The sequence below is a fragment of the Naegleria lovaniensis genome (genome assembly GCF_003324165.1).
Source record: "Naegleria lovaniensis strain ATCC 30569 chromosome Unknown tig027, whole genome shotgun sequence".
NCBI lineage: Eukaryota > Heterolobosea > Eutetramitea > Acrasida > Naegleriidae > Naegleria > Naegleria lovaniensis.
This window is the reverse complement of record NW_025407849.1, coordinates 227,661-244,683: the sequence shown is the minus strand read 5'-3', so window position 1 is coordinate 244,683 and position 17,023 is coordinate 227,661. Positions and strand designations below refer to the sequence as shown.

At 34.8% G+C, this 17,023-nt stretch overlaps 10 protein-coding genes across 10 annotated transcripts; 2 read left to right on the top strand and 8 right to left on the bottom strand.

The window, feature by feature from the left end:
* Positions 1–405: 405 nt before the first annotated feature.
* Positions 406–2,118, bottom strand: C9374_006370 (uncharacterized protein; the record flags this gene model as incomplete). The annotated part of the gene is made up of 1 exon (XM_044696223.1): positions 406–2,118. One exon carries the CDS (start codon positions 2,116–2,118, stop codon positions 406–408), a length of 1,713 nt encoding a protein of 570 aa, XP_044547061.1.
* A 106-nt stretch (positions 2,119–2,224) lies between these two features.
* On the bottom strand, positions 2,225–3,094 carry C9374_006369 (uncharacterized protein; the record flags this gene model as incomplete). Its single annotated transcript, XM_044696221.1, has 1 exon — positions 2,225–3,094. One exon carries the CDS (start codon positions 3,092–3,094, stop codon positions 2,225–2,227), a length of 870 nt encoding a protein of 289 aa, XP_044547060.1.
* A 456-nt stretch (positions 3,095–3,550) lies between these two features.
* On the bottom strand, positions 3,551–4,659 carry C9374_006368 (uncharacterized protein; the record flags this gene model as incomplete). The annotated part of the gene is made up of 2 exons (XM_044696220.1): positions 3,551–4,308; positions 4,419–4,659. 2 exons carry the CDS (start codon positions 4,657–4,659, stop codon positions 3,551–3,553), a joined length of 999 nt encoding a protein of 332 aa, XP_044547059.1.
* Positions 4,660–5,238: 579 nt separating this feature from the next.
* C9374_006367 (uncharacterized protein) lies at positions 5,239–5,946 on the bottom strand (the record flags this gene model as incomplete). Its single annotated transcript, XM_044696219.1, has 1 exon — positions 5,239–5,946. The coding sequence occupies one exon, from the start codon at positions 5,944–5,946 to the stop codon at positions 5,239–5,241; it is 708 nt and encodes a 235-aa protein (XP_044547058.1).
* Positions 5,947–6,490: 544 nt separating this feature from the next.
* On the bottom strand, positions 6,491–7,072 carry C9374_006366 (uncharacterized protein; the record flags this gene model as incomplete). Its single annotated transcript, XM_044696218.1, has 2 exons — positions 6,491–6,684; positions 7,021–7,072. 2 exons carry the CDS (start codon positions 7,070–7,072, stop codon positions 6,491–6,493), a joined length of 246 nt encoding a protein of 81 aa, XP_044547057.1.
* A 198-nt stretch (positions 7,073–7,270) lies between these two features.
* Positions 7,271–8,970, top strand: C9374_006365 (uncharacterized protein; the record flags this gene model as incomplete). The annotated part of the gene is made up of 3 exons (XM_044696217.1): positions 7,271–7,856; positions 8,434–8,674; positions 8,766–8,970. The coding sequence occupies 3 exons, from the start codon at positions 7,271–7,273 to the stop codon at positions 8,968–8,970; spliced, it is 1,032 nt and encodes a 343-aa protein (XP_044547056.1).
* Positions 8,971–9,734: 764 nt separating this feature from the next.
* C9374_006364 (uncharacterized protein) lies at positions 9,735–10,687 on the top strand (the record flags this gene model as incomplete). The annotated part of the gene is made up of 2 exons (XM_044696216.1): positions 9,735–10,107; positions 10,191–10,687. The coding sequence occupies 2 exons, from the start codon at positions 9,735–9,737 to the stop codon at positions 10,685–10,687; spliced, it is 870 nt and encodes a 289-aa protein (XP_044547055.1).
* Positions 10,688–10,779: 92 nt separating this feature from the next.
* On the bottom strand, positions 10,780–11,089 carry C9374_006363 (uncharacterized protein; the record flags this gene model as incomplete). The annotated part of the gene is made up of 2 exons (XM_044696215.1): positions 10,780–10,955; positions 11,041–11,089. 2 exons carry the CDS (start codon positions 11,087–11,089, stop codon positions 10,780–10,782), a joined length of 225 nt encoding a protein of 74 aa, XP_044547054.1.
* A 3,279-nt stretch (positions 11,090–14,368) lies between these two features.
* On the bottom strand, positions 14,369–16,098 carry C9374_006362 (uncharacterized protein; the record flags this gene model as incomplete). The annotated part of the gene is made up of 4 exons (XM_044696214.1): positions 14,369–14,589; positions 14,697–15,311; positions 15,570–15,813; positions 16,096–16,098. 4 exons carry the CDS (start codon positions 16,096–16,098, stop codon positions 14,369–14,371), a joined length of 1,083 nt encoding a protein of 360 aa, XP_044547053.1.
* A 353-nt stretch (positions 16,099–16,451) lies between these two features.
* C9374_006361 (uncharacterized protein) lies at positions 16,452–17,018 on the bottom strand (the record flags this gene model as incomplete). Its single annotated transcript, XM_044696213.1, has 1 exon — positions 16,452–17,018. One exon carries the CDS (start codon positions 17,016–17,018, stop codon positions 16,452–16,454), a length of 567 nt encoding a protein of 188 aa, XP_044547052.1.
* Positions 17,019–17,023: the final 5 nt, after the last annotated feature.

Below are 17,023 nucleotides of genomic sequence, written 5' to 3'. Positions count from 1 at the left end.
TACTGAGAATTATGTACTTGTTCAACCAATCGATTGTCCAATATTGAAAATAGTAGACATTTTCATGATTACATTCAATTGGAGGACAACAGTGATCTCTCAGTGTAGGTTGTTTGCAAGAAAGAAGACAACAGCGAAACATAGATGATCATTAATATTCCATCTTGGTAAAAGATACTGAATGTGAATAAAGTTGGCCAGAACTTGAGTGTGTTTTAAGCAACATATAAATCTATCAATTACTGGAATAAAAAAATTTCGGGATTGTTTGGTGGCTGTTGTTGCTGGAGTTGCTGCAATTAAGCAGTATTTTAGCACACTAATAGCCCGGATGCAATCAAATTTTTAGCTGTGTGCTAGGATGGGCGATTTCTTCCACCCCTCATTGGGGTAAAAGAAATTACTCTATCTCCAATTAATACACAATTTCACATGTTTTTCTTTGGCCATCTTTGTAATCTCATCCTTATCAGATTGTGGGATCGTTTTGTTTTCAGTAGGCATTCTAAGCTTTTCTATTGATTTAATTTGAAGTGCAAATTTAATGCCATTGCTGTTGAGGTTAGTCCTACATAATGTGAGATCATGAATACGAAGATTTCCATTTGAAAGAAATTCCATAGCTTTGTCTGTTACTTGATAGAGTTCGAGTTTCAATGCGTGCGGTAAACATGTTGTAGCAAAAATACCTACACCATCACTGGGTATTCTTCTAGTTAAACGAAGAGTCTTTAGATTTCTTAATTTTCCTTTTGCAAAATGTTTTAGGTCAGTATTACTAATTTTGTAATTAATTAAAGAAAGATCTGTAAGAGTTTCCATCATAAATATATATTTTGCTCCTTCAGAACTAACATCCCAAATACCAACGTGTAAAGTGGTCAGGTGTTTCAATTTAGTAATGTATTTGACACTTGATCCAATATTACATTCTCGTATATCGAGAGTAGTCAGAGTTGAAAATTTATCACAAAACAATTCAAGTGAATTCGTGTCAATATTTCCATCACACACTATAAAAGTCTTTAAATCGTCTATAGTGTCACATATGTCCACAATATGGCTGCTGTTGCAATATGGCAGACATAGATGTTGTGTACCATAGGAAGTAAGATAATGCAAAACATGATCAGTAATCTGATGTTTAGTGCTTTCAGAAGCTTCGGAATCGAAGCAATTAAAGGGGGATAAATGAATAATTATTTCGTGGAGTGATGGAATTTTGTCAATTAAGGAAAACTGAGATCCATTTTGTGAGGACAAGGCAATTCTTTCAGTTATGAATAATTTTAGAGTATAAAATTGAATTCCACTATTAAGTATTCTTTTTAAGCTCATTATGTCCAAGTCAATGTTCACAAATTCAAGGCTACGCAACTTTGGAAATCTTGAAGAGTCGAAATTGTTAATGCTTACGATTTCCGTATCCGTAATATACCTATGCACGATTTCAAGTGAAAGTACTTTCAAATTTGAAAGACATACGTTGGGCTGAAATAAATTATTGAAACCCTTACTTGTGAATCCTTCGCTTGATATGGTTAATGATTCTAGTTTTTCTGATAACGGACTTTGTAAAATTATTTTGATCAACTTGTCACCATTGTAATAATTAGGGTAGCAAAGTTTTAAGGATTTTAGGGAAGGAAAATGTTTTGAGATAGCTTTTACCTCATTCAAAGATGGTTTATCATTGGTTACATTGAGTTCTGTTAACGATGCATTGGAAATGAATTGAACAGCTGATACATATCGTAATGTCAATGTTGATATTTTAGTCGATGTAAATATAGAGTAAAGATGAGATTTGGTAACTGTGAAGCACTCGATATACACTTTGTCGAACAATAGGAACACATCTCCGAATTTGTTTGGTAGTTTTTGTTTAGACAAATCATACAACTCGAATGCTAGTCGAAAAGTAGTATCATGTTGAGAGGACTTGACAATACTTCTCCATGATGAACAAACTCCAGCAAATCTGATAACGTCATTTTGATTTAAATACGGAATAATGTGATAACTGATGACGTTTGCATCAATGATCGAATGGTTGCGGTTGTTTTCAGCCACTTCAAGATACTCTTTGACGGGGAAGAAACAGCGGAACAAATTCATTTTTTCCTGGTTTTATTTTCACCAACAAAAAATGTCAGTCGAAGCGGAGCAATTGGCACATCTTCTCTCATTCTAGTTACTACTGCACACCAGCTATTATTAATTTTTAATCAGACTCAGAACCACTATCACTCTCGCTGTCACTATCACTGTCACTTGAACTACTCCCACTGTCACTATCGCTATCACTCGAATCACTATCATCACTATCAAGTGCTGATGAGGCATCGACTGGAATACCAGAAAGACCCATTGGTGCTTTTTGAGCCATCATTGAAGTGTTGTTATTTTCAGGAGATTCCTTCTTCTTTTTCGATGGTATTTCCAAATCAAGAGAATGTGAAGGTGGAGGTGTTTTTTTAGGTGGAGTTGTCGATTTGACAGCATGTTGACTCGAAGTGGTTATTGGATTTAATAATTGTGTCGTTCCACTACTGCTGCTACTACTACTTGCTTGTAATGGTTGAACCACCATGGGTGTAATGACTGTATTAATTCCACTACTATTATACAACATGCCAGTAGTGGTCGTAATATTCTGACTACTCGAAGAAATAGATCCACTTGTACTGGCACTCGCACTACTGGCACTCGCACCACTATTCAATCCTCCACTCAATGCATAAATTCGTTCCAATCGAAAGGTATGAGTATTCTTATCAAATATTAATACACAATCATGTAATTGTTGTTTTTGATGTTTCTCTTCATAGGTACCTTTGAATATTGTTGAAGTATTGGATGTGGTATCAACATTTAAATTCACAACTCCATTACTTGGATCAATTTCAATTTTACCATCCCAATGTATTCCTTTCATACTTTTAGGTTTAAATTTATATTTAAATAAATGATATTGTGCTGATGATGTAGAGGATGATGATGTAGAGGATAGAGATGGAGAAGTGGATTTTAAATTTCGAATGGATTCTCCTAATTCAATGGAATATTCAACATCTTTTTGTAAGTAGTCCATCTTATTGTTGGGTGATAATAATGATAATAGGAATGATGATATGAGTGGGGATTGTTGTTGGGTAATGTTGGGTGATAATAGGTGATAATGGGAATGATGCTATGAGTGGTGGTGATATGGGATAGGACAATTTATGATTGTATGGATACAATGGAGAACGTAATGTGAAAATTACAAAGTGATGCTCGATACCGATCGCAGATTTAAATTATTCAAATGGTTTCGTTTCGGAAAAAGAATGGTTCTTGTCTATGTAGAACAATGGAAAGGATCAACAACAATTCTTTGACAATTTTTTCCATATGTTTTAAAATAGATTGTGCACGTTCGAACGGAGCATGACAACTAGAAATGAACATTGTGTAGACCACTTTCAATTCATAACAATTGTATAATGATTCAAATAAGTTTTTAATACACCACCACCTCATGCTTGATCTGCACTGGACACTTCTCTCACACCATATACATATGAATCATGACCATAATAGGAAAAGAAAAGAGTAAACCATCCACACGATCCAAAACTCCACCATGTGCACCAAAGAATGATCCACTGTCTTTCACTTTGGCAATTCTCTTCAAATAAGATTCAATTAAATCTCCAATAATTCCCAATACACCCAATATAATACCATAAACGATATAAAGATGGAATGGAAGAATGTAATGATGATTCAAGGTTGTTGTTGTTATTGTCGTTGTTGAATCATTGTATTCTTCTCTAAAGAATTCATTCAAATCCAAGACTCTCTCATTCACCAAATAAAGTAAGTAAGCAGTCAAAGTACTTCCTAAAATGGCTCCAATTCCACCCTCAATAGTCTTATTGGGTGATAAATATCGATGTAATTTATAATGTCCCAATTTCTTTCCAAACAATAATGCCATGGCATCACTTGCCCAATTACAAAATAAAATCAATACCAATAAAAATCGATATTGTTGAACCAAATAGAGTGCACTTGAGAATCCTAATCCAATATAAAAGACTGAAAATGTTCTCATAAATATTTTGAGAAAGGTTCGAGTGTGATGTTCATCGGATAAACCATATGGACTGAATACAATCATATCCAATACAAAGATGAAGAAGAAGATAAAAATCATGGCACATGACAAGTGTTGAGTAAAATCAATAGTATTCAAATTAGAAGTACCAGAATTGGAATGGAAATATCCAATATAGGTTAAAAAGAGTGTCAATAGAACATCTAAATAGTAATGAAAAGAGGTCAGAATGAAGAGTCTTGTGGAGTTGGAATTTCACCATGTTGAGAGAGTGGAATGGGATTGGTTGTTGCTGAAAGGGTTGTAGAATTACTTGTAGAATTACTTGTTGTAGAAGTATTTAAAGTATTCGTACTTGTAGAAGCACTCGAACCATTCATTGGTAATAATAAATTTGTAATTCTATTTGAAATTCCATGTAATTCATAAATACCAACAATGGATAATGTGGTTGTAATAATAGTCAATAGAGAATGATATTTAATGCAATACATCACTGTTGGAATGGCAATGAATGCAACAATGAATCTTTGAACTAGATTGAGTACTCCCATGATTGTTGATGATGAAAGAATGATTCAATATAATGATGACGATGATTCAATGAATGAAATAATGATTCAATATAATGATGATGACGATGATATTTGTTATGAAAATCGGAGAGTGGTACAACAATTAATGAAAATTTAACACGTATGTACAATCATCACACGCTTATATGATAACAATAGAATAAAGGACCTAGACACTATAATTTGGGTGGTGGTTATATGTATGCGTGATGGGAATGATGGTTTAAAAAGAACGTGAGTGTGATGATAATGATCGAAAATGGATCAATTTTTTGTGTTGATTTTGGCTGTGGACCAGCTGAAAACCTTTCTGCATGGTTCAGTGTTCCTGTTCTTGCTTCAGATAAACGTTGAGTGAATCGTTCAAGTTCCCAAGCACAAAATGTGTGGTGGTACAATCGAAATGTTTTTTAATCCTTTCTACAATAGAATGGTGTGCTGAGGTTGTTACAAAAAAGTGTGTCTATAGAGTGTAATATATATATTTACATCCATTATTACATCCACTATTACATTCATTACATATATTTACTTATACAATCATATGTACCTTACACATTATTGATCCAACAAGGGAGGAGTCACAGAACCCTCCTTCTCAAGAGCATACTTTCCATAATGCAAATCATTCATATCTGTACTTGAAATCTTGGTCCATCCATCGGAACGAATCAAATAAACATTAATAATACCTCCCGAGTAAGCATCACGATGAGTGGCATGATAAATGGCACGACGACCCAATTCACAAGCCTCTTCCTCGGTTAAATCTGGGCGATAGCCTTGATCCAAAACACCATACGCATACAACGATCCTGAACCGACTGAAAATCGAGTTCCTTTCAATCGAGTACCATCATTATCGACCATGAACAAGTTTGGTCCTGTATGATCCCATCCAGCAATCATGGTTCCCATCGAGAGACCATAATCCTTATATTGATAAACAATGTTACTCAACAACTTGGATGCAGCAGCCACAGAAATACGTCTCTTATTTCTCAATTCATATAAACGACATTGCATACCCAAATAACGTTCCCAAAATTGACAATCAGCTGCACCACCTGCCATAGTTCCAAGAAGATATGGATTAATTTCAATGACTTTCTTAACATTTTGTGATGAAATGTAATTTCCCATGGATGCACGAGAATCTACAGCAATGACAATACCACGATTAAATACAAATCCTAAAGTTGTTGTACCCTTGGCATAGGTCTTTTCTAATTTTTCTTTTTGCGAGAGAAAACCAGAATTATTCATCGCGGGAGGAAGAGTGAATCCCATTTGACCATTTAAGCCAAAAGAAAGATCACGCATTGGATCAGAGAGATCATCTTCATCTTGTGTCCAATCGAAATGTTGGAAAAGTCTGTATTCAATACTTTGGCAAGTGTTGATCCCGCACGGAGGGATGAGGTGTGGTTGTTGGTATTGGATGGAAATGAAAGCATTATTTTTTTTTGATAATGTTTTTGCTTTATATTTTTAGACGCACTTTTCCTCTCCATCAGCAGCAACGAGATTTTCAGGGGTTATTGAGGAAACGTTTCCGCAACTTTTAGACAGATTCTGCAGAAGTTGAAGTTCAGTTTTTGACAACCACCAATCCGAGGTCTAATTTTTGATAATATTGTTCGTTTGATAACAAATTATCGGATTCTAATGTATGTTCGGTTATTTGGCTACCAAGACGTTGCCACTTTGAAAAATCAATCAATGGTTCAACCACCAGGTTCAAACATCATCCGTCTGAATATTCATTTCAACATAATCATACATTTATTTAGAATTATAATGAGATGGTTTATTGCATCATCCAGCTGGCCATGGCTTCTTTGAATTCATCAAACGTAATAAGTCCATTTCCATCGTCATCAATTTCTTTCATCAATTCTTTGGCTTGTGTATCAGTACCTTCTTCACCTAATGCCTTCAGAATTTCCTTCAATTCTGTAACATCAATGACATTGTTACCATCCTTATCGCATTGTTTGAAAGCTAATCGATGTTGTTATTGAGAATGTCAGGAGAGTGTGAATATGATGATGAGCAATATGTTGTTGTTGTCGAACAAGTTTCACAACAATTGATGTCAGTGGATGTCAAGTCATTTGTGATGATGATGATGATTACCATATGAATATGAACCATGATGTGAATGTGATACCATCATGATCATTACCAAAGAATCAAGTTAATGATCATTGTTGTTGTTGTTTGTTTGGTCGTATCATGATACACAAGTATTGTTGTTGAATGATGTAAAAAAACCAGCAAGTGAAATCCAAAATTTAATGATGATAATTACAACCTAACAGCCACACAATTACATACCAATACGGATTTGATCTTGTTGTTGTTCTGAGAGTTTTTCGAATTTACCCATTTTTTTTGTGGAGTTGTCAACTTTGAGATGACAGATGATGGAACGACATCCAGGTTCGATCAATGAAACAGTTGAAAGACGGTTGTGTTAGGACACTACAATAAGGTTTAAGAAAAGAGAACATCGAGTGAGCTGATGAAAGTTGTTGTTCAAAGAATACTGAAAGGCTCTTTACATTCGATCAGATTCGAGTAAAAAATGGCAGTGTTCTTCTTGGACACTAAAAATTTTGTCTTTGGAGTGTTGTTCTTATTTGCCTTATTTGAGGTTCTGATCATTTGGAATATGAAAGGAACGATGAATGTCAGAGACAACAAACACTCAAACTATGAAGAATCTTGTTTAGATATATTGTCTTCATCGGAATCAAAGGATTACTGTAATTGTAGCGTCATACACCATCGGGAATTAGAAAACCAGGAGAATACAAATGCCAAGCCTTCATCATGTCCCTTAGATGAGATTTGGCAGAAGGAAAATAATACCAGATTTCCAGAAAAGCATTTTTCTCCTCACTTTTCTCATGAATCACAGTGGAAAGACTCCCGTGCAGTGAGAGTGTTCTCTCGATTGCGAATTCCTCAAGAAATGAAAGTATTTCGAGAATTCATGCTAAGCCAGAAAGAAATTGATTATTATCGAACGGTTGAGCCTGCAAAGCTCTCATCATCAACAGAAGAAATATTTTGTCGAGAACCTTCGAGGTCCTATCTGAAAGAGCTCACAGAAAAATGTAGAGCTGGAGCAAAGAGGTCTTTTGTTGATGGAGGTTACTGTGCTAGGCGTAAGTTACATAGTTGTTGAACCTTACCTACCTTTAAATTCCTTAATCATTTAAAAAACAATACTATATCTTCAAACTTCACTAGCTCATCAAAAAGCATGGATTTTAGAGATTGATTGTGCATGGGTGGATGAAAATAGTTTTCATGGAGATATATTTTGGTCAACTTGGACAGACACTGGAGAAATTATTCAATCTCAACTTGAGAGAAAAATGGTTTCAAAACTGAAATCACACATGCCGTTCGTCATCTCGATGTTCTGGCCAGTCCAGGTTACAGTGTTTATCCAGGAGCTCCAGGTCATTTCCCAGTTGAGATTCTCCCCAGACTTGTCAGAATGTACAATGAGATTCCAAAACATGTACCTCTAATTTGGCCATCCAATCCATTCGCTAAAAAGTTCTATCTTTTGATGAAAGAGCTTGGAATCATTGATGGTACGAGACCTCTCGTTGAAACACAATTAGGTACAGTGATGAGAGCTCGAAAGCTATTCTTATACCATGCAGACGATGATACATTCCCACACATGAACATTGCAGAATTTTTATTCTTTTCTCAATTGCTGAATGACAGAAAAGAGATTTGGAAAACCTCAAATATCCTCAAAGAAAGTAATCACCGTGATTCATAGACTTGGAGCAGGTAGTCGTGTCGTTAGTAATCATCGTGATGTCATGAACAAGGTGCAAGAGCAATTTTCAAAAGAGCACATTGTACAAGAATACATTATTGATCATGAACAATCTCAAAACATGATACGCATTGCTCAGAAATTCTTTGAGTCAGATATAATTGTATCACCACATGGAGCAAGGTAAGTTGGAGGATTGAGATGGTTATGAGAGTGAGTATTAAGGATTTGTGAACCATATATTTGTTAGCTTGGGAAATATTATATTTTGTAGACCACATGTCACTTCTATTGTAGAACTTTCATGGGACAACAATTCTGATATGTTTCTACCAGCAGACTACATGTGCTTTTCTAGAAATTTGAAAATTCGATATTCTGTTGTTGCTGGAAAAGGAAAACACACTTCAATGCTTGAAATTCCTGATGATGTTGTAACTGCAATTCGAGATCATCTTGAACACTTGCCAAAACGGTGAACTGTAGTGTGTTGATTTTGATTTTTGCAGTTCTGCAACTGTGTCATCATTTACTCCAAAACCACTCCTTTGTGCAAACGTTTTTATGGAGGCAGTAACAGTGAGGGGGCGTACATAATATTAAAGATATTTCTTTTCATTTCCTTAATAATATTAATACCATCTTTTATGTCTTTGGTTTCGACCTTGATCGTTGCTCTTTGATTCCTGATCTTGATCTAGGAGAGATCTTCTGGCAGCTTGAAATTTCCAGCTCTTGATTTTTGATTCCTTTCGACCAAAGGTGTACAATGATTACTCCTATTATTTCCCTTACGATCGTTGTAAAAATTCAAAACATTGAGTCCTTCACTGACTTTCCTTTAATATTGTCTGGTTTCCAGGATCACCACTAATTTAACAAAGCGAAACGAAAAAGGTTAAATGATTTTTATCAATCAGCTGCAAAAAAGAAGGAAATGGCCGGATTGAATTGTGTTATCATTTTTGAGGTTTTCTCTTCAGTTGTCTGTTCAATAACAGCTCGCTGTTCCACTCAGATTGGAAGCTCCGCATCAATGTACTAGTGGTAGAATAACTTGTTGATGATTGTGTTTCACAATTGAGAGTTCAGAGTATACTGGTTCGATCACGCCCATGCTTTCAAATGGAGAGTACGTTATACCATACCGAGAGTAGTTTGTTCTCAAGTGTCGGTCATTGAGGTTTAAAGATCAATCATCCAACAACTTTTGTCCTTAAGCAAAAATATGTAGCTTTAAAAAATGCATCCACAGCAACGACTCTTTGTACTCTTAATACTCTTATCGATCGTCGGTTTAGGGTTCTATCAGCTTAGAAATTTTACCTCAATATCATCATCCCCGTCTTCAAAAGACCAGGATCTACAACAACAACAACTCTCGGAAAAAACCTGTGCAAAGTATTGTCCAAAAACATCCTCAATGCCTCTTCTGACTCCAGAGAAGCCTAGTTGCCCTCCCGTGCAGGAATGTAAATGCTATTCATTAACGGATTCACCACCTGGTACAGATGGGCAGGTAACTATGAAGACATCCTTTGGAAAAGCCTTGTACAAACTTGCAAAACAAGATGACGTTCGTACAGTGTTAGAAATTGGTACATGGTTCGGAGGAGGTAGGTTTTCTTCTTAAATCATGGAATGGATCATTCATCCGGATTCTATTGTCATGGTATTTTTGGTCTTTTGAACTAATAAGGCTCAACTCAATGTATTGCTAAGGGCTTACAAGAATCAGGAGAGGATAAATTACTCTACACCATTGAACTCTATGAGCCTGCATGGCAATATGCTCGAAAAAAGTTTGCTCATCTTCCAGTACGATTTATATTGGGTGGAACAGTGCCAACTGAAAAGTATTTGAAACCTGAGGAAATTCCAAATCATGAAGAGCATTTCAGGTTGTATTATCAGCGAGATATTGAGCTCTCTAAAAAGTCCATACCTTGGTTACATCCTTTATGTTTAGCATTTCAATTTGATGCAGTTCTTATTGATGGAAATGAATACACTGGATGGGCTGAATATGAAACGATTGATGCCGAGTGCAAACCCAAATACTTAATGTTGCACGATGTAGGAACATTAAAGACTGAAAAAATTGAGAAGACCATCAAGGCAGGAGGAACTGTTTGGCAATTGATGGAAGAAGGAATGGATGGAGCAAAATGGCAAATCTACAAACGAAAGCAGTAATGGGAGTCAATAACCTACTACCAGAAAAATGTATATTGCAATTCGCATATAATACAATATATTGAGAGGAATTGATATTTCCAAGTTTTCGATCATTCTCTAGTCTCCACAATAATGTCAGAAAGTTTTCCAATATTTTTGAATAATTTGTTTCTAAAATAAATAAGTCCAGATTTTGATAACAAGTGAGAATAATCAAAAATTTGAAGACGTTCTCCTTGCCATTCGACAATAAATAATTCTCCAGTGTTTATATTCAAGTCACATCCTAAAGTCATGCCGTGTTGTTCATCATCATTATTAGAATTCAAAGAAACATTGTTAGTATATTTCATTGGAACTCGATGTCTTACCTGTTGGCTTTTGGAGTTGACCTTGTTGGTCTCCCAAACTTCCAAACATACTCACGAGTTCCAAATTAGATTTAAAAATTTGTATTCTATGGTTCAAAGAATCACAAACAATAATATTTCCATTCGTTCGATCAATACAAAATCCCTCTTGACAATTGAATTGACCTGGTTGAGAACCTTTTCCGTTTTCAATTTTTTTCAAAACACTTCCATCATGTTTGGATAGAATTTTCAAAATCACACAAATATCTTCATCATTTTTGGATAATGAAATTCCTTGAGGCCAAATTTTTGAATTTAAATCAAGTTGTTCATGATTCAATCAACAATAAATATTATTGGATAATATTCTCGGCAATTATGATTAAATCAGTCAATGAATCATAAATATATATATATCATATATACATTAAAATCAATATATCATATATATACATTAACACACACACACTCATCATTCAAACTTTCAACAAGAAAATCATACCTGTGCTTCATTTGATTTCCAAATTTGTTTCGAACCATCCCATGAATACTTGTAAACATAATTATCATCACACGTGAAAATGATTGTATTATCACTTTCATTAATAGCCAAACATCTAGGATTAGATGGACAATTCATTGTAAATTTCACCACAGAATGATCATTCAAAGACTACAATTTTTTGACTATAGGTTCAAGTAGAAGAGAGAATTTCGATCACTAATGGTCACATCGAGTGGATATGAAAATCTATGATGATGATTACTGGATTGTATACCAGCTCTTTCAATAATTTTCAATGATTTGCATTCTTGTTGTTGTGAAATGGATGTTCTTGAATGTTTTAAATTAATTGTGGAAATCCATGAAAATGAATGGGATGACATGTCTTCTTGGAATGAGTCTCAATGATGGAACCATTCAATTCAAGGGAATACCATATTGATGATGATCGATTGGTTTTAACAAGCTCGTATTTTCTGGAATCACAATGATGATGAATCATCACAGTGTATCTATGAGATTTCAAAGGTGGTGGTGTATTCTCTTTTTCATCACTTTTTAGTTCATTGTGTAGTGTTGGTAGTAATGTTGGTAGTAATGTTGATGTCATTGTTAGTGGTGATCCATCATCATCTATTAAACAATTCTCATCATCACTGCTCCATTCATACCTCATGACACAATCTCCTAAATGGAATTCAGAATGAACAAGTTCAACATTTGGCATGTTCCAAAAAGATTCATCATGATGGATATCTGATGATGCATATTCATGATTGTTGTTCAATTCTTGATCATGTTGAACACTGTGATCTAAAGTGGTGTTAGTGTCACCACCACCACCACTCTCATGAATGTTTCATCATTCAACATGTATATTTCCAAACGAGACGAGTTTCAAGAGAATATTGAGAAAGATCTGAATCATGATGATCCATGGACAATGAGTATTGTTGTTGTTGGAAATTACATTTAATCGAATGGTCATTTGTATCGTCTCACCATCCCTCACGATCAATGGTGTTGTTGTGCTTGTTGGTGTGGTTGTAGTTGTGGTTGTTGTGGTTGTTAGGGATTCTACGATGGGGTGCTGTGATGAATGATTTATTGGCCAAGAGGTGGTAGAATGCACGGATGTATTGTTGTTGTTATTATTATTATTGTCTGAAGTCTATTTTTTTTGAAATCTGTCGTTAGAACCTACATTGATTGATACAAAAATTCAAAGAATTAATTAAAAAATTGCACAAGTCAAGGAGAATTCTACAAGTTGTTGTTGTTGTTAACTGTCAGTTTCGAACCAAGCCAGAGGTCGACTTGATCAACCAATCCAATGAAGTAGTACCATTGTCTTGCAAATAATGAAACTTGAAATTTGTGTTCACGAGTACGAGTGGTTCAAAAATTGGTTTGAAAAACTCAAAATCATTCTCATTGCCAACACGCACAGTTACCACACAAATGATAGGTTTGTTCGTGACGCCACTTGCTTGTAAAAGTTTCAATAACTTGGTGTAATATCGTTTCCTTCTCTCATCCCCAGGAGTATTGGGCAGTGAGAAATAGTAAGATTCCATCCTCATCGATTTGACTCAATTGATGTTGAAAATTTGTTCGTTTTCGATGTGAGAGAGTCACTCGTTTGGGAATGACCTGTACTGAAAATGTATATTCTGATGATGCTCGAGTGGCCATGAATGAATCTTCTCGGTTGGAATCAAATACTTGTCTCACGTACGATGGATATTGTAAATAGACACAAGACTTTGCGAAAGGTTGATGAAACATGAAAACTTCTGCGGCAATCAAATGGAAATATCGTGTCTGGAGCATATTCCTGAATCATATCCACGAGATTCAAATTTGGGACATTGTTTCGTATCATGTACTTGCCAAATAATTTTTGGAAATTGTTCCTTCATCAATTGTTGACACATATTCACACCAATATTGAATGTCTGATTGTTGTTGTTGTGAATAAACCAACTAGATGCTTTCAATTCTGGATGTAAATCCAAATAATAAAGAATTCTGTCCATGTCCATATGTATTGATCAATTCTTGTAGAAATGGACTCGTCAATTCAAAACCTGCTTGTAAACATTGTTTCATGAGTGGTATTTTAGAAATTGAGAGCTCATGTGTGTTGCATCTTTAAAAAGGCAATTTGGAAATTCCAAAAAAAACTTATAAACTCTTATGGTTCTTTTCAATCTTCTAATCATGTCATCATGATACTGGTTCGAAACACACTCTTCAATTTTAGGAATTAAATACAACATGTAAGGGAAATGAGTTCCAATTTCATAATTGTGCAATGAAAATACAGTGTCCTTAAACAAATTCTCTATTAATTGATAAAACAATATAGAATCCATGTGTGAAAAGTGTACACGTTGAAATCTTCTAGGTCAATATTTGAAAAACAACATGATCATTGGTGAGTGAAATTTGTCACAGATGATGATTGTTACATTTGTTGTTGTTGATACAATTCTTAATCATCTGTGTGAGAAAGTGAATATCTATGAAACTCTTAACATTAATATCTGATGAAATCATGATGTATCATGAAGTTTCAATGTGATGGATGAATCAAATGTGACATCATGTAGCACAATTGCTTATCATATTCTGAATGTGAAATTTTGAATGGTACATGTTAATCGACATTGATAGCTTGAAAGTCAATTGACAAATCATTGTGATTGATTCGTTGACATTTTTTTGAATGTTTTTCTTGATATACAGTATCATGTTTTCATGTTGAACGATCTACAACAACAACAAACAACGTTAACAACAAACAAACTATACGACAACCATTGATAGATTCAAACTTTATTCCAATTTAAGGAAAGGATTTGAAGTATTAATAGTAATCAAGACATAGGGTGCCCATTCCATACCATAATTATTTAACATCATGGCAGCACTTCCCATACTAGCCAAATCCACTGCATTCTCTTGAGTACCATACATTTGTTCTTCCAAATGTCCATAATGATCCTTAAAGAATTTATGAACCTTCTTTTCATTCTTTTTAATCTTCAATAAAGTTACTGTATAACATGGTGGTAATCCATAACGCAAAATAGACTCAACATAGACACGAAGGACTTTCAAATGAATCCATGCAGTAAAACATTCAGAGAATACCATTTGACACCAATCAACAATTCCTTTTTGGTATTTTTTAACTTTTCATCCATTTCTTCCTTTTCCATGTGTGATAAATTAGCCTTATCTTCATCGTATGAGAACTCTCGAACCACAAATTTTCTCTTCAAACATGCACTCTTAAAATCATCAGCAATCTTTTTCAATACCACGACATTGAATAATGCCGAGTCATTGTCTTCATAAATTAATTCAGAAGAGTCAGGAACAACCATATCAGTCAAATTCTCATAATCATGTTCCCATTCCTTAATAGAAGCCTTAGAGACTACTACAAACACTGTGGTCAAATATTCAGTCTCTAATACGTGTTCCTTCTTAATGATACCATCCAATGTACGAACTGAGAGATTACCACTGGTTTTACGTTCCAATTGTTGAACATTTTGTTTCAAATTAGTATATTCAGAAATCTTGAAACGAAGTTCTTCATCCAATTTGCTTGCCTTCTTGTGAATAGAGTCTGCAATTTCTCGAATTGGTTTGTTAATAAGAAATTGAGAATCATCCCATTGGAAAAAGTCAAGATAGGTTTGAACAGGAACACTAGTGTCTTCTTTGAGAATGACTTCAGGAACAAAATCACTGGATTCAGTCAATTCAGCTATTCCAGGTCAAGTTATTCATTCATTGGTCGAATCATTCATTCAAATAGTAAGTCATTCATTCGTTTCCATCCATTAAGTTGGACGAGTCATTCATTCACAATCCATTCATTGGTCAAGTATTCATTCAAATAGTAAGTCATTCAGGGAATGTTCATGGTTCAGTGTAAGTCATTCAAAAGATCATGGTAATAGGGTTTACAATCATGTATGTCAAATATATAAACACACACACATATACACACACTAATACATACACACATCAGCCAAAGTCTTCAATGCTTTCATTGTAATTTGTTCACAATTGCTATCATACTTGTTAAAGTCATCAGAAAGTTGTAACAATTGATCCACAGTTCCTACTTTCAATTTTGGTACTTTGAATTCAATACATTCACAAACTCGTTGTTGATGTTGAAGTGAGTCTTTGATGAATTTGAAGGTCTTGCTGCTATCACTTTCGGATGTACCTTCATAGGGAACGGAAACGAGCCAATAAACCTGTGTGTTGAGTGATCATTGATGGGTGGTCGTGGAGTATGAGTGTACATGTGTATGTGAGGAAAAATGACGACATGTTGTTGAGATAACGTGCACGCGTGTATAAGAGAGAATGAATCCGAGTGAGTGATGGTTATTGTTGTAGAGGTCCAATGTTTTGAGTCGTAAAATGGAGAATATCCGTAGGAAGATTTGAAAGTAAATATATAGGGAGAGTAAAAGTGAAAGAGTATGTTTCAATACACACACAAAATTCTCACTGAATCATGGGTTGCAACCTACCATCGTGTTGTTGGGAGTGTAGAGGATTTTTTTGTTTTGATGAAAATATTTTTTAATTTTTAAAAAAATGTAAATTTCTTTTATGGAGATGACAAAGAAATCGACGAAAATCTCGACAAAATAATTTACTTTGGAGTCTCTCCTAAAGATCATCAAGTGATGATCCTACGGTACTGATCAAATTGTTGTTCATGAATTTAAATTGTCAACCATTCAAACACATTGGTCTGTTAATTATTGTTTCACGCATTCCTATTGGTTTCCTCGTCCTTGTCGTCATCATCATGGCTCGATCATAAACACTCTCTTCTAACATTGACCGAAGAGGATATTCTTGGCCAGAGAAGAGCTCAATATCATTGAATTTTAGAGTTGATAATTTCATAGTGTCGTTCCACAGTAGCATTGGTCCATCTTCCAAACAAGCTCAGATAAAAATCCCATCGATGATTTGCTGGACCATTGGTACCCATATTTCTCAACAATCGAATTCTGGGTGAACATGGAATGAGAGTAAAACGATTTCTCTTTAAGATTGCAAGCAGACCATCATAAATGATGTGAGGATGGTTTTTCCAAATACTCCAATATTCCCAAAATATGGAACTCTCAATCCCAGAGCCCCATCCTGGAAAATACAATTCTGTGACCAATTGATTCATGTGTTTCAAACTGCAAATAGTACCTTCATTGAGCAATCGAGCCATGAGGAATTTACAATCTACGATTGGTCCATGTGTATAGGCTCCTATGGAAAATATTGACTCCTTATTGTTGAAGATATTATTCACGTAAACATCTCTGTAGAGAGTTTTATGATACAGATAAAAATCAGGACTGGGTTGCAAATCGTCTTCCAAAGTGATCACATAGGGATATTTGAATAGAGAGATTAACAAGTACATTCCATAAGAGTAGTGCATATTTA